Here is a 13057-nt window from a genome sequence, read left to right on the forward strand (position 1 = left end):
AGTCCAAGAGACTATCAGAAGTTCTCCTATACATAACTAGTCTCCTCTTCAAATAAATTCAATTAAGTTGATCAGGGATGAACTCTCCTTAACAAAATTATGCTGACTGTTCTTGATTAATCCACACCTCTCCAAAACTAGATTAATTCTGTCTCTCAGAAACTCCTAACATTTTCCACATACTGAGGTTAGACTGATCGCCTCATCATTTCTTGGTTCATGAACCATAGAACAGTACAGCACAGTACTGGCCCTTCAGCCCACGATGTTGTGCTGACTATTATCCATCCTGCATACCCTACATTTTACTATCCTACATATGCCTATCCAAGAGTTGCTTACAAGCCTCTTAAGTATTGGAATCCACTACCGCTGCTGGCAGCGCATTCCACATGCCTGTCATTCTCTGCATAAAGTACCTACCTCTGACATCTCCCCATACCTTTCTCCAATCACCTTAAAATTATGCTTCATAGTAATAGTCATTTCCGCCCTGGGGATAAAAGTCTGACTATCCACTGTATCTATGTCCGTCATCACGTTATACACCTCTATCAAGTCACCAGTCATCCATCTTCGTCCAATGAAAAAAAGCCCTAGCTCCCTCAACCTTTCCTCATAAGACCTGCCCTCCAGACCGGTAAATCTCCTCTGCACCCTCTTTAAAGCTTCCATGTCCTTCTTATATGGAGGCAACCAGATCTGAACACAATATTCCAAGTGTGGTCTAACCAGGGTTTTATAGAGCTGCAGCATAACCTCGCGGTTCTAAAACTCAATTCCCCTGCCGATGAAAATCAACACTCCATATGCCTTTCTTACAACTCTATCAACTTGGGTAGCACTTAGAGGGATCTATGGAATTGGATCCCAACATCCCTCTGTTCCTCCACACTGCCAAGAATCCTGCCATTAACCATGTATTCTGCATTCAAATTTGACCTTTCAAAATGAATCAATTCACACTTTTCCAGGTTGAATTCCATCTGCCACTTCTTTGCCCAGCTCTGCATCCTGTCAATTTCCCATTGGTACCTACACAGCCCCCAAACTATCCATACGTCCACCAGCCTTTGTGGCATCGGCAAACCTACTAACCGGCCCTTCCACTTCCTCATTCAAGTCATATGTAAAGATCACAGAGAGCTAAGGTCCCAGAACAGATCTCTGGGTCACCTAGCTCCAGGATGAACATTTTCCATCTATGACCACATTCTGTCTTCTGCTGGACAGCCAAATTTCCCTGAATCCCATGCATCCTTACTTTCTGAACGTGCCTACCATGTGGAGCCTTACCAAATGCCTTACTAAAAAAATTACACTTGCTTCCTTCTTGAATAATGGTACTGTCTTGGCTATCCTATAAACCTCTGGCATATTTCCTGTGGCCAAAGAGGAACTGAAAACTTTTGCAATAAGCTCTGCTATTTCCTCCCCTGCTTCACTCAACAACATGGGCTATTTATGCATCAGAGATAATAGGAACTGCCAATGCTGGAGAATCTGAGATAACAAGGAGTAGAGCTGGTAACCCTCTGTCTGATATCCAGTTTTGGTCATATGCATTCATGCCACACTCAGCCAAATGCTGCCTTGATTTCAAAGGTGGTCAACCTCCCCTTTGGAGTTCTATTCTTTTGTTCATGTTTGAAACAAGGCTGCACAAAACTGAGCATCAGTGAGCAGGCAATATTGCTGAGTAAGTGCTGCTTGATAACGCTGAACAACTCCTCCCATCACTTTGACGATAGACTGAAGACCAATGGTATAGCAATTGGCCGGATTAGATTTGTCGTATTTGTATTTAAAGTGGGCCGGACGAAAATTGGGCAAATTTCCATACTGCCAGGTGTTTTGGCTGAAGATGCCACGGATATTGGAAGATGACTGGTTGAAGTTGGTTGCAAATGCTTCAGCCTCATGTTTGAGACTGGTGTGCTGGGCGCCGCCTCCTCCTCCAGTTTGTTGTTTATGTGCCTACCTCCATTCATGACTTGATACAGCATGTCTGCAGTGCTTAGATCTGATCTATTTGGTTGTGGGGGTCACAATGCTCACTAATGAGGAACCAAACAGAGAAAGGGCTATTTCAGATTTAGTTTTATGGCTTCAAAAAAGGGACATTAATAATCCTGTGATAAAATAACATTTAAGGACGAGTGACCACAACAAAATAATTTCAATTCTGTTTGAGAAAATGAGAGAGGACCTAGAAACAGAAAGTAGGGGGCCACAAAATGCAAAAATAAATCTGCAAAACGAAAATAGTATAAAAGCTTGTAAAATGTACATGAAAAGGAAATGTTTGGCTAAGATAAGTGTGGGGTCCATTAAAAGGAGACTTGAGAGAATGTACAATGGCAAACAAAAAATGACACAAGCTAAATGATTACAGTGTCTCTGTTCATAGAGGAAAACACAAGAAATTCAGACCACACACTGCAGCTCGAGACACTGCAGCATATCTGAGAAGACCTGAGCCTGGCATTGGTGGTGGATAAATTGTCAGAGATGGATTTAGAGAGGTATGGGCTGATTAATGATAGTCAGCATGGTTTTGTTTAAGGGAAATTGTGCCTCACAAAAAAGGATTTTTTTCTGATGAACTAACCAAAAAGGCAAATTGTTTATATGGACTTTAGTAAAGCGTTTGATGTTCTGCATGATAGACAGATTAGTAAAGTTAGATCACAGAATGCATAATGTGAAGGTGCCCATGTTGGACTGGGGTGGACAAAGTCAGAAATCACACAATACCAGGTTACAGTTCAACAGGTTTATTTGAAATCACAAGCCTTTGGAGCACAGCCACTTGGTTAGGTGCAGTGAGACAGCAAGGCACACAGGAGTTTAAGGCAACGAGATTAATAGATCACACAACTGGTGAGTGGAGAGTACTTTACTCACCGTCTAACACTCCTGGTCACCTGCTGAGATGTATCATTGATACTCCAATCACACTAGGTCGTGTGATCTTTTGATCTCTCTGCTTTTCAACTGTGTGCGCACCTTGCTTTCTTACTGCACCCGATGAAGGGACTGCACTCCAAAAGCTGGTGCAATTCCAAATATTGGACCATAACTTGGTGTTGTGACTTCTGACAGAATTCAGGGTGAGCTTGCCAATTGAATACAAAATTGGCTTGACTGTAGGAGACAGAAGGTGGTGGTGGAGGATTGTTTTTCAGACTGGAGTACTGTGACCAGTGTTCCACAAGGATTGGTACTGGTCCACTGTTTGTCATTTATATAAAATGGTTGGGATGAGAACATAGGACGCACTGTTTGTAAACTTGTGGATGACACCAAAATTGGTGGTATAGTGACAGTGAAGGTTATCTAAGATTGCAAAGAGATCTCGATCAATTTAGTCAATGGGCTGAGGAGTGGCAGATGGAGCTTAATTTGGATAAATGCTAGATATTGCATCTTGGTAAAACAACAAGGGCAGGGCTTGTACAATTCATGGTAGGGCCTTGGGTAGTGTTGTAGAACACAGACCTAGGGGTTCAGGTGCATTCAGAGGAGGTCACACCATAATGTCTAGAGGCATTTTGGGAATCAGTGACTATCTAGCAGTTCAAGGTCAAAAAGCAGCTGGTCTGCTTTTGAAGCTGATGAGGATGCAGATAGAGAGTCATGTTTAACATATTGAGTGTGGCTCAGCTGTTCAGGATGCTGGGGGGGGGGGGGCAAGAACAAAAGAAACAAAGAACAAAGAACAATAGTGACAGAGGTTGTGTTAAACAAGGGAATAGATAGGTGCTTGTGGCTACAGACACGACCAGGAAGGTGTGAGACTTCCTGGGTGCCACGATCTAGGATGCCAGGGTAGCTACATTGGTAACGTTCTTCTGGGGGATGGTGAACAGTGAGAGGTTGTGGCCCAAAAGTGGTACTAGTGAAGCCAGGTGTGGAAGAGGACGTGGTCCTGCAATCAGAATTTAGAGGAGAAAGTGAATAAGCAGGACATCAAATGTAGTTGCCTTCAGATTATACCAGTGCCAAATGCAAGTGAATATAGAAGAACAGGCAAATGAGTGAGTGACTGGAAAAATGATACAGAAGGGAGGGCCTTACATCCCTAGGATGCAGGCACTGGCTCTGGTGAAGGTGGCACTAACACAAGCCAGATAGGATGCACCTGAATGGTGCAAGTTTCTTACAGGACATTTTGCTACTGCTATTGGGAAATCTGTAGACAAACCTGGCAAGGTATGAGAGTTTTTTTGCATCTGTTAATGGATCAACAATACAAATTTAAAATGGTTTGCAAAAGAAATAAATATGGTGCAAGAAGAAAACTTATTCACACAGCAACATTCACACCAGTGGATCTGGAATGTAATGTTTCTAAATTCTAAATGGGGTGGAGATAAGTTCAATTCAGGCATTCAAGAGGACAATTGATTATTTAAGTGAAAACAATACACAAGGATGCGAGGAAGTCAATATTCTCTCTGTGAAAGCTCAAAGAACAGTGAGAGTTTTGAAGCGATACACTCATCCGCAAATTGTGCCACAGGATTAGAGAGAGTCAAACATTTAAAATTTACAGCAGCAGTCAGGAAGACTGTTGGTTGTTGACCTTCATGGCAAGATGATTCAAGTACAAGAGTAGGGAGTTTTGTTGTAGAGCCTTGGTGACAACACACCTGGAAATATAGTGAGGAATTTTCATCTTTTATTCAAGACAAGATATACCTGCCAGAGGGTCTGTAAGATTCAAGACCATAAGATATAGGAACAGAATTAGGCATCAGGTTTGCTCTAACTTTTGATCATGGCTGAAATTTCTCATTTCCATAACCCTTGGTCCCTTTATATTAGTGTATGCTTTTCCTGTCTATTTAGCTTGTTCATCATCTCAACTATTTATTACGAATAAACTCAGTAAAGTATCTTAAAAATCATTTGCAATCTCGACAACCTACTAGAGTGATCTGATTCCCAAACATCTCTTCCAAGTCTCTTCTCCCTTAAGATTGACGGGGACATTTGTAGTATTGCACACTAAACAAATCTAGTATCAAGTGAAAGCTCAGCATTTGGTTTTCTATTTCACGCTCTGGCTCTCAAAAGTATAATGCAGTAGCAGGGAATGGTCGCCTAAGATAAAGATTGGAAACCAGGGAAGTTCTGTAGCCCCTCAAAAGGGGCTGTGATGAGTTACTTTTGAGAAAATGGCTGGAAACAAGTGTAAGTGGTTACAGTATGATAATCCACCAATAATTCTTCAAATTAAACCTTATGACCATGGGACCAGGAAGCAGAAACAAAGGACATGGTTGCATACTTAAGGGAAAATAAGCGTGCCTTAGGCACTGTCACTACTTAAAAAAGGTGAAGTGATAAGTATTTTGCCAGTTGGTTAGATACTGAAAGCCTCAGATTTTCTACAATGTTCACGGTTCAGATTTACAAGAAAGGTGATCAATTAACCATGACTTTGAGGTGTAGTCTGACTAATAGAAATAGATCACGGGCTTCAATAGTGTGGGGTGGGAAGGGAAGGGAAAACGAAACAAAACAAAACAAAGAGTGCGAGAGAGCAAGAGCGCGAGGGCCAGTACTGCTGATTTTGAATTGCTGAATTATTTAGATCTGACGTAGAGACAGCTCCTGGTCTTAACTGCAGTGTCAGTTGTTTGTTTAGGAAAGAAAATCATTTCTAGCAGCCTTGTTGGATTAAATGAGATGGGTGACTCTTTAAAGAATTCTCAGGTAGGAGTCGGTGACATCAGTTCAACAGAAAAAAAACGTTAGACAAAATGGATCAGGATGAAGGCAATTTTTTAGGGCGGCACGGTGGCTCAGTGGTTAGCATGTTCTCCCCGTGTCTGCATGGGTTTCCTCCCACAGTCCAAAGATGTGGGGGCTAGGTGGATTGACCATACCAAATTGCCTGTAGTGCTCAGGGGTGTGGGGGTACGGGTAGGATGCTTCAAGGGGTGCTGTGGACTTGTTCGGCCGAAGTTTCCACACTAAGGAATCTAATCTAAAAAGATTGTAAAACAAGATTGGACCAATAAACAACAGACTGATAAACCTCAGGATTGTCTAGGGAACAATAGTCGCTTTAAATGTGATTCAAAATATCATTGGACAATGAATTGTTCAGAGTGGAACAGCAGGGTTTTAGAAGAGATGCAAGACAATTCTCAAAGTTGATGACAATGATCAATTTGGGGCCATTATACTAGCTACAAACAGCTTTATTCTGATGAGGGGATTTGTCATGGATTCATTTAATCTTGCTGTGGTTGTAAAAGGTGCAACCACTGGTTGCGTGTGGAAAGATCGTTAACAAAAGTAGTGTTATTTAGACTCCGGTCAAGGATCAAAGATGATTTTTTCTAATTAACCTGTTCAGAGGTGATAATTCATACCCCTGGGCCTCCTAGACCAGAGATAATGACACAACAACTGTGTCACAAGAAATAGTAGGAACTGCAGATGCTGGAGAATCTGAGACAACAAGGTGTAGAGCTGGATGAACACAGCAGGCCGAGCAGCAGAGGAGTAGGAAGGCTGACGTTTCGGGTTTAGACCATTCTTTGACCTGAAATGTCAGCTCTCTTGCTCCTATGATGCTGCTTGGCCTGCTGTGTTCATCCAGCTCTACACCTGGTTATCTGAGCCACAAGAAATCCCCATTAAAGGATCAAAGTAAAATATGAGAGTTCAATGGTTTCAGGACTGGTGATATACTGGAAGCCATTAGGGGCAGTGATTCCATGCGAAGTATCTGGAATATGCCACTTTTCATGCTAAATGTAGCCTGTAGTGAGATATCCTTGTAGCTAAGCAAGCTTTGCATGGGAAGCTGACAATGGACATATAATGCAATTGTTCTCTCAATCATAGCATTATTGCACCTACTCAACAAGACCTAATAAGCAAAGATTCTGACAAGTGTTAATGGCATCAGGTAAGAATGACAGTGTGAAACACTAATCGTCTTAACATCAGAATATTTTCACAGTATCACAGGTTAAAAATCCTACTAAAAGAAAGCAAGCACAGTTGCTGAATATATAAAAAAAGGTCATTGAAGAGATTACCTGGATGGGGCAACCACAAAGGCCATAAGACACAGCAGCAGAAATCAGCCAGTCTGCTTGACTGGTTATAGCGGATCTGATAACTCTTAATTTCAATTTTCTGCCTGTTCCCCAAAAATCTGACCCCATTGATTAATTTGTCATTCTCAACCTTGATTATGCTTAATGACTTAGTCTCTTTAGCACTGAGTGCTAAAGAATTCCACTGATTCAGTATCTTCAGAGAAGAACTTACCCCAGTCTGACTTAAATGTGCAACTCCCTTATTCAGAAATAAAGCCCCCGGTCCTGGTTTCTCCTACAAGGGAACAGCCATTCTGCATACGCCCCATCTTGAAGAATCACATTTCAATAGACCCACCTCTCAATGTTCCAATGAATACAGACCAAATCTACTCAATCCCTCCTCATAAGGCAGTCCCTCCATACCCAATATCAGCCTAGTGAATCTTCTCCAGCCAGCCTCCCATGCCAGTACATCTTTCCTTAAGCAAAGGGCCCAAAACAGTTCACAGTATTCTAGCAGAGATCTTAGTGATGTCTTAAGATAGCAAGGACTGTAGATGCTGGAGTCAGAGATAACCAAGTGTGCAGCTGGAGGAACACAGCAGGCCAGGCAGCAGAGGAACAGTCCCTGTGCCTCTGATGCTGCTTGGCCTGCTGTGTTCCTCCAGCTCCAATGTTTTAGCAAAACCTCCCTACTTTCATAGTCCATTTCCTTTGAAATAAGGCCACCATTCTGTTGCCTTCCCTTTAACCCACTGAACTAGGATTGTGACTCATCATTCATGAATTTTAACTGACACAAGGTGTAATGAAATTGTAGACACTGACTTGGAAGTGTGGGACAAAGACAAACATTTTCATTTTACACTTTACAAATATAGTAACCAGAGTCAGTATTTCTACAGTGGACATGCCAAGGACAAAAAGCATGATTATGGATGCAGTCATAGAAAATAGAGGGGGCTAGACTTGGAACACTAGCTAAATTTCTAACTGACAGTCAGGAGGGGAGGGAAATGTTCACTAATGACATTTCTGGAAATGAGAAAATTTTAAACACTGTGGTCATGTAACCAGCAGCTGCAAGTCCATTCAACAATGGTGTCTGAGAAAGAAATTATTGTGCAACTGAGGAGCTGTTCTGTAGCTGAATAGCCAAGTCACAAGTTAATAACTGCCTTGGATTGGCTAGTCCAGGGAAAGAATGGATAGACAGCATATTGGGATGAAGAAGTGAGATTCAGGGGTCAATCCTGCTTCAAAAGGGATGGGTTTGTGATAATGACCTTGTGTGCCCTATAAATTTCAGTTGGGAAATCACAATGCTAGATTGTTGGTTTCCTGAATCTCAAGAAAACTGGTAGCCAAATGCAAGTGACAACAGTTGAAATCAATGAGCTGCTTGCCTTCCAATTAGCTGCTGGATCCAACATTTTCAACGCCATCCCTGACAATTTAAAGAGTCAACTCCTTGTTCAACTAGAAGCTCAGTTTGATTCCCAGGAAAGCCAGAGGTTGATTTTACTACTCGCCACCCACCCAGTGTATAAATACTGGTTCACAGAAATGGCTCAGTGGTCAGCACTGCTGTCTCACAGTGCCAAGGACCTGGGTCCATTTCCACCCTTGAGTGACTGTGTGGAGTTTGCACATTCTCCCCATTTTTACATGGGTTTCTTCTGGGTGCTCTGCTTTCCTCCCAGTTCAAAAATGTGCAGGTTAGGTGGGCTGGTTATGCTAAATTGTCCGTAGTGTCCAGGGATGTGCAGGCTAGATTGATTAGCCATGGAAAATGCAGGCTTAGTGATGGGAGAAGAAATGCTCCTCAGAAGGTTAGTGTGGACTCGATAGGCTGAATGGCACACTTCCACTGTAGAGATTCTAGGATTAAGAAAGTCTGTAAAAATAAATTTAAAAAAACTTTTGTACTTACTTCCCTAAGAGTGACTTTCACGACATAAACTACATTGGATCCATCTCTCTTGAAATGAAGATGAGGTTTATCTTTCAGAATAAAGACAATATCAGCTGGGATGTTGGTTGCTGTTTCATCACCTTCCCTGGGGAATGTGATTTTTGTGCCCTCTTTCCAACCTTTTTTAATAACAACGTTCAAAATCTTGTCTTCGGTCCTTGTGGTTCGGCCATCTGGATTCAACCGTCTACGGGTGATCTTCATTCTTTTAGTGCAACCATGGTAGATTTCTTCAAGGGATACTCTAAGTTCATGAATGACTGGGGGATCCTGTATCTTTCTCCGAGTATGAAGGGAACCTGGATGCCGCCGGTGAAATCCATTCATTCCATTGAAACCAAAATGGTTAAATGCATTGAAGGGATCATGGTCATCATCATCAATGTCCATGTCATCATGACTAAAGTCAGCACTCATTCTGGAGCGTCCTGGAGTGCCAAAGAAAATATCAAAAGGACTGGAACCACCAAAAAAGGATGCAAAAGTAGCATGGGGATCACCATGAAAAGTGTAGTGGAACGTATTACCAGGGCCACCAGTAGAGGCTCCTCCAGCCTTCAGACCTGTCATATAAAACAGATTACAAACAAGTCACAAAGACAAATCCACAGAAATCGCACCTTATAATCACATAACTTGGAACTGAATCAGAGAGAAATAAATGATGCAATGTTTCAAGTACCACAGCATCCTATTGGAGGAGTTATTACACGTATCTTTGTGATTAGTGGAGTAATGCAGACTATAGTGAACCTGATGTGAAAACTACAGTTTAGTGCTTTGAATGTCAAATTTTGCAGCCAAAACCTAAAGAAAGGACTGTGAAAATTTATCTTAACCAGGTAATTTAAGGATCCCTTTAACACACATCAACTGCTAAATTCTAAATTACCTGCTTAAAGCTTGTACATTTGCGTATTTGATTGTATAAATTTGGTTTTATGAAATTCAGCAGCTAACTCTGAAACTTAATCTATATTTATAAACAAATGACCAAGAACCAAAATAATTGGTTCTCAAATTTTGTCCAAAAGACAAAACTGGCTGACCCACAGTTAGGAAACCTTTTGGACTCTGGAGAGTTACTATTATATTAAAATGTCTGTGAGCTTGATCGAGAACACATTAATTACACCACAAGCCACGGACCACAAAGTCAAGTGCATGTGTAAAATAATTACAGATCTTTAAACTTTAGAAGTAATGTTTCACATGCTGCTATTTGAAGATTCATAATTAGGTATGCCAATTGAAAGGCAGGCCAGATTGTTGAGTCCCTAATGGATATACTGATCTATGCACAGCACTCAAGTTGAAGAGGACCAACTATTCGTAATTGTATGCAGAATTCAACAGAAATGTTTTAATGGACATTAATGCAGCATGCTCTAGCTGTCACAGTTACCCGCCCAAGTGAATTGTTGTCATCTGTGGGTTATATTGTGAAATCAAATGCATCTTGGTTAGTGTGCATTTACCTCACCTCCAGTGAGCCAATATTTTCTATTCAATATCTTCAAATGTACTACAATTTTTCACGCAAATAGTGATGATAACTTTTAACATCACAGCATAGCTAAAGTAACTGTTCAAGGATTAAACAGCAGCAAAATAACACTAACACACACACACACACACTGTGGAGTCAAGACTAATTGTGGCTAGTTTCAACATGAGATAACAAACAAATCATTCAGTGCAGACAGATTTAAGTGAAAACTTATTTTGTTCTTTTGCATTAGTTTTTATCTTCTCCCTTTCTCCCCCCCCGCCCTCAATATAAGCATTATGCAATCAGTTTTAAATTTTCTGCAGCCTCCAAAAAAAACTTTTCAAATTCTGTGATCACAGAACTACCCTAAATATTGAACAGACAGCTTTGATAGTTATCTTAGTCATTGTAATGTTAGATTACCAAAATAAAAAATACTCTGGAAATCTGAAGCAAATATAATCAGCAAGTGGCTTTTTCCATCATGTACCTACAGTTTTGGGAAGAGTTAGAAAAGCTCTTCTCTGCTTCCCAGATAAGAGAAAAAGATTTCCATAAAGACTTTTCCACACAAGTTCTTGCATTGGTCAAAAGGATATAATCAGAAATCTCCACTGACACTCAATCTTGAGCAGTTAACAGGCACCCAAGCACACTTCATTAACTGCTTTCATTGAAAATTCGGCAAAATTGACACTTTCCACACCAGGGATAAGTCAATTTATTTTTTAAATATCTGACTCAAACTGGAGTCTTGGATCTCAGTCTAATATTCTAATGTTTTACTGCTTCAACAGTCAAGTCAAGTGAAATTATGTAACAACCCTTCAGTGGAACTCCACAATTCAAAAAGGAAAAGCATCATCAATTAGGCCAAAATTTAGCTCACTAATGTCAGTAAGTAGTATGATTTGATACCTGCAATCTTTTTCATTATTTCAAAAAAAAACTCAATTAAGTTTGTGAGACCCCAATTCTGACACACAAAGCCATACTGACTATCCCTAAAATCAGTCTTTTCCTTTCCAAATATATGCAAACGCTGTCCCTGTGGACTGCCTCCAACAATGTGCCCACCATGGATGTCAGGCTCGTCGGTATATAGTTCCCTGGCTTTTACTTGGCACCTTTCTTAAATAGTAGCATTGTGTTAGCTAACCTTCAGTCTTCTAGCACCTCATTTGTGGCTTGATGATACAAATCTCAGCAAGGGGTCTAGCAAGCACTTCCCAATCTTCCCTCAGAATTCTAAGTACCTGACAAAGTCTTGGGGATTCATCCACCTTTATGCATTTTAAAGATATCCAGCACCACCACTTCTGTATTATGGATATTCTTCAAGATGTCACTATTTATTTCCCCAAGTTCTCTGTCTTCCATATCCTTCTCCACAGTAAATGCTGACATGAAATACTCATTTAGTACTGCCCCATTTCTTATAGTTCCACACATAGGTGGCCTTGCTGATCTTTAAAGGGGTCCTATTGTCTCCTTACTTATTCATTTGTCCTTAACGTATTGTCGAATTCCTCTGGATTCTCCTTAACCCTAAAAGGGCATTGAGAACTTAGAAATAGTGCTTAAATGTTTCTCCAGGTGGGTGTACACCTTAGAAGGGAACACTATAGTCCAGGCACCCCAAGTGACCTACTTGGGCTACAGAGAACAAGACTGAGTTACACCCATTGGAGATACGGCGAGTAAAATCAAAAAAGGTACCCTGGCTCCCAGGTGTTATGTCTTTCCTTGGATTGGTGAATTATTACAGAAAATTCTTACGTTGCCTGGACTCTATCCTAGCACCTTTGCATCTGCTATTGAAAAAGAGAGTCAGCCTTGGAAAATGATCTTGTAGCCATGATGTAGCCTTTAAAAGGAAGTGAAGAAGCAGTTATCATCTAAGCTGTTGGCACACTATGATCTCAAGTGAGACATGGAGCTGATGTGCAATAAAGATTCCAGGGTTTATGCGGCCATTTCTGTGAATGTGGGGGGGAGCTGCTAGCAGTAATTTTTGTCCTTTGGGGCAGTGCCTAGAGTGCCAACAATGTGACTAATGTCCAAATCCAATCCTGGCCACCAGATACAACTTCTCACCACATCTTAATTTTGGAAAACACTGGATGAACCTCTGGTGGAATTCACCTGGAATCTGGTGGCAACCTTTGCTCAGGAGAACCACTCTTGCTCCTCATAATATGCCATGGTGTATGACGATCTGTTCTCACCAGATTCAGAAAGGTTTTACTCCTGGTTTTGATGGCCCTTTTTAGTTTCACTCATCACCACCAGCTGTTTTAGTTTTACCAAGACAGGATCCTCTTGTGTCCTTAGTCTGATATCGTCAGTGGTGAGTGGAAGGGTGCTTGGAAAGCTTGAAACCTGAATAGACTCCATTGGCGGCAGCACCACCAGTGGGAGGCATCTCCGGGCATCCACATTTGCCACTTTGCCTCCCAGATGGTGTCCAATTTGTAACTGAACATTCAAAGAAAAGCCTACTGCTGAATTTCACCTGAA

The 13057-nt window shown here is 41.2% G+C and overlaps 1 protein-coding gene across 2 annotated transcripts in view; it reads right to left on the reverse strand.

The window, feature by feature from the left end:
- The window catches only part of dnajb5 (DnaJ heat shock protein family (Hsp40) member B5), a 44320-nt gene that overhangs the window by 17486 nt on the left and 13777 nt on the right, over positions 1–13057 (reverse strand). For both annotated transcript variants that reach the window (XM_048532203.2, XM_048532195.2), the window contains exon 3: positions 9004–9608. In XM_048532203.2, the coding sequence (XP_048388160.2) occupies positions 9004–9608 (605 nt within the window). The remainder of the gene's footprint in view (positions 1–9003; positions 9609–13057) is intronic.

Source organism: Stegostoma tigrinum, chromosome 1 (genome assembly GCF_030684315.1).
Source record: "Stegostoma tigrinum isolate sSteTig4 chromosome 1, sSteTig4.hap1, whole genome shotgun sequence".
Lineage (NCBI taxonomy): Eukaryota > Metazoa > Chordata > Chondrichthyes > Orectolobiformes > Stegostomatidae > Stegostoma > Stegostoma tigrinum.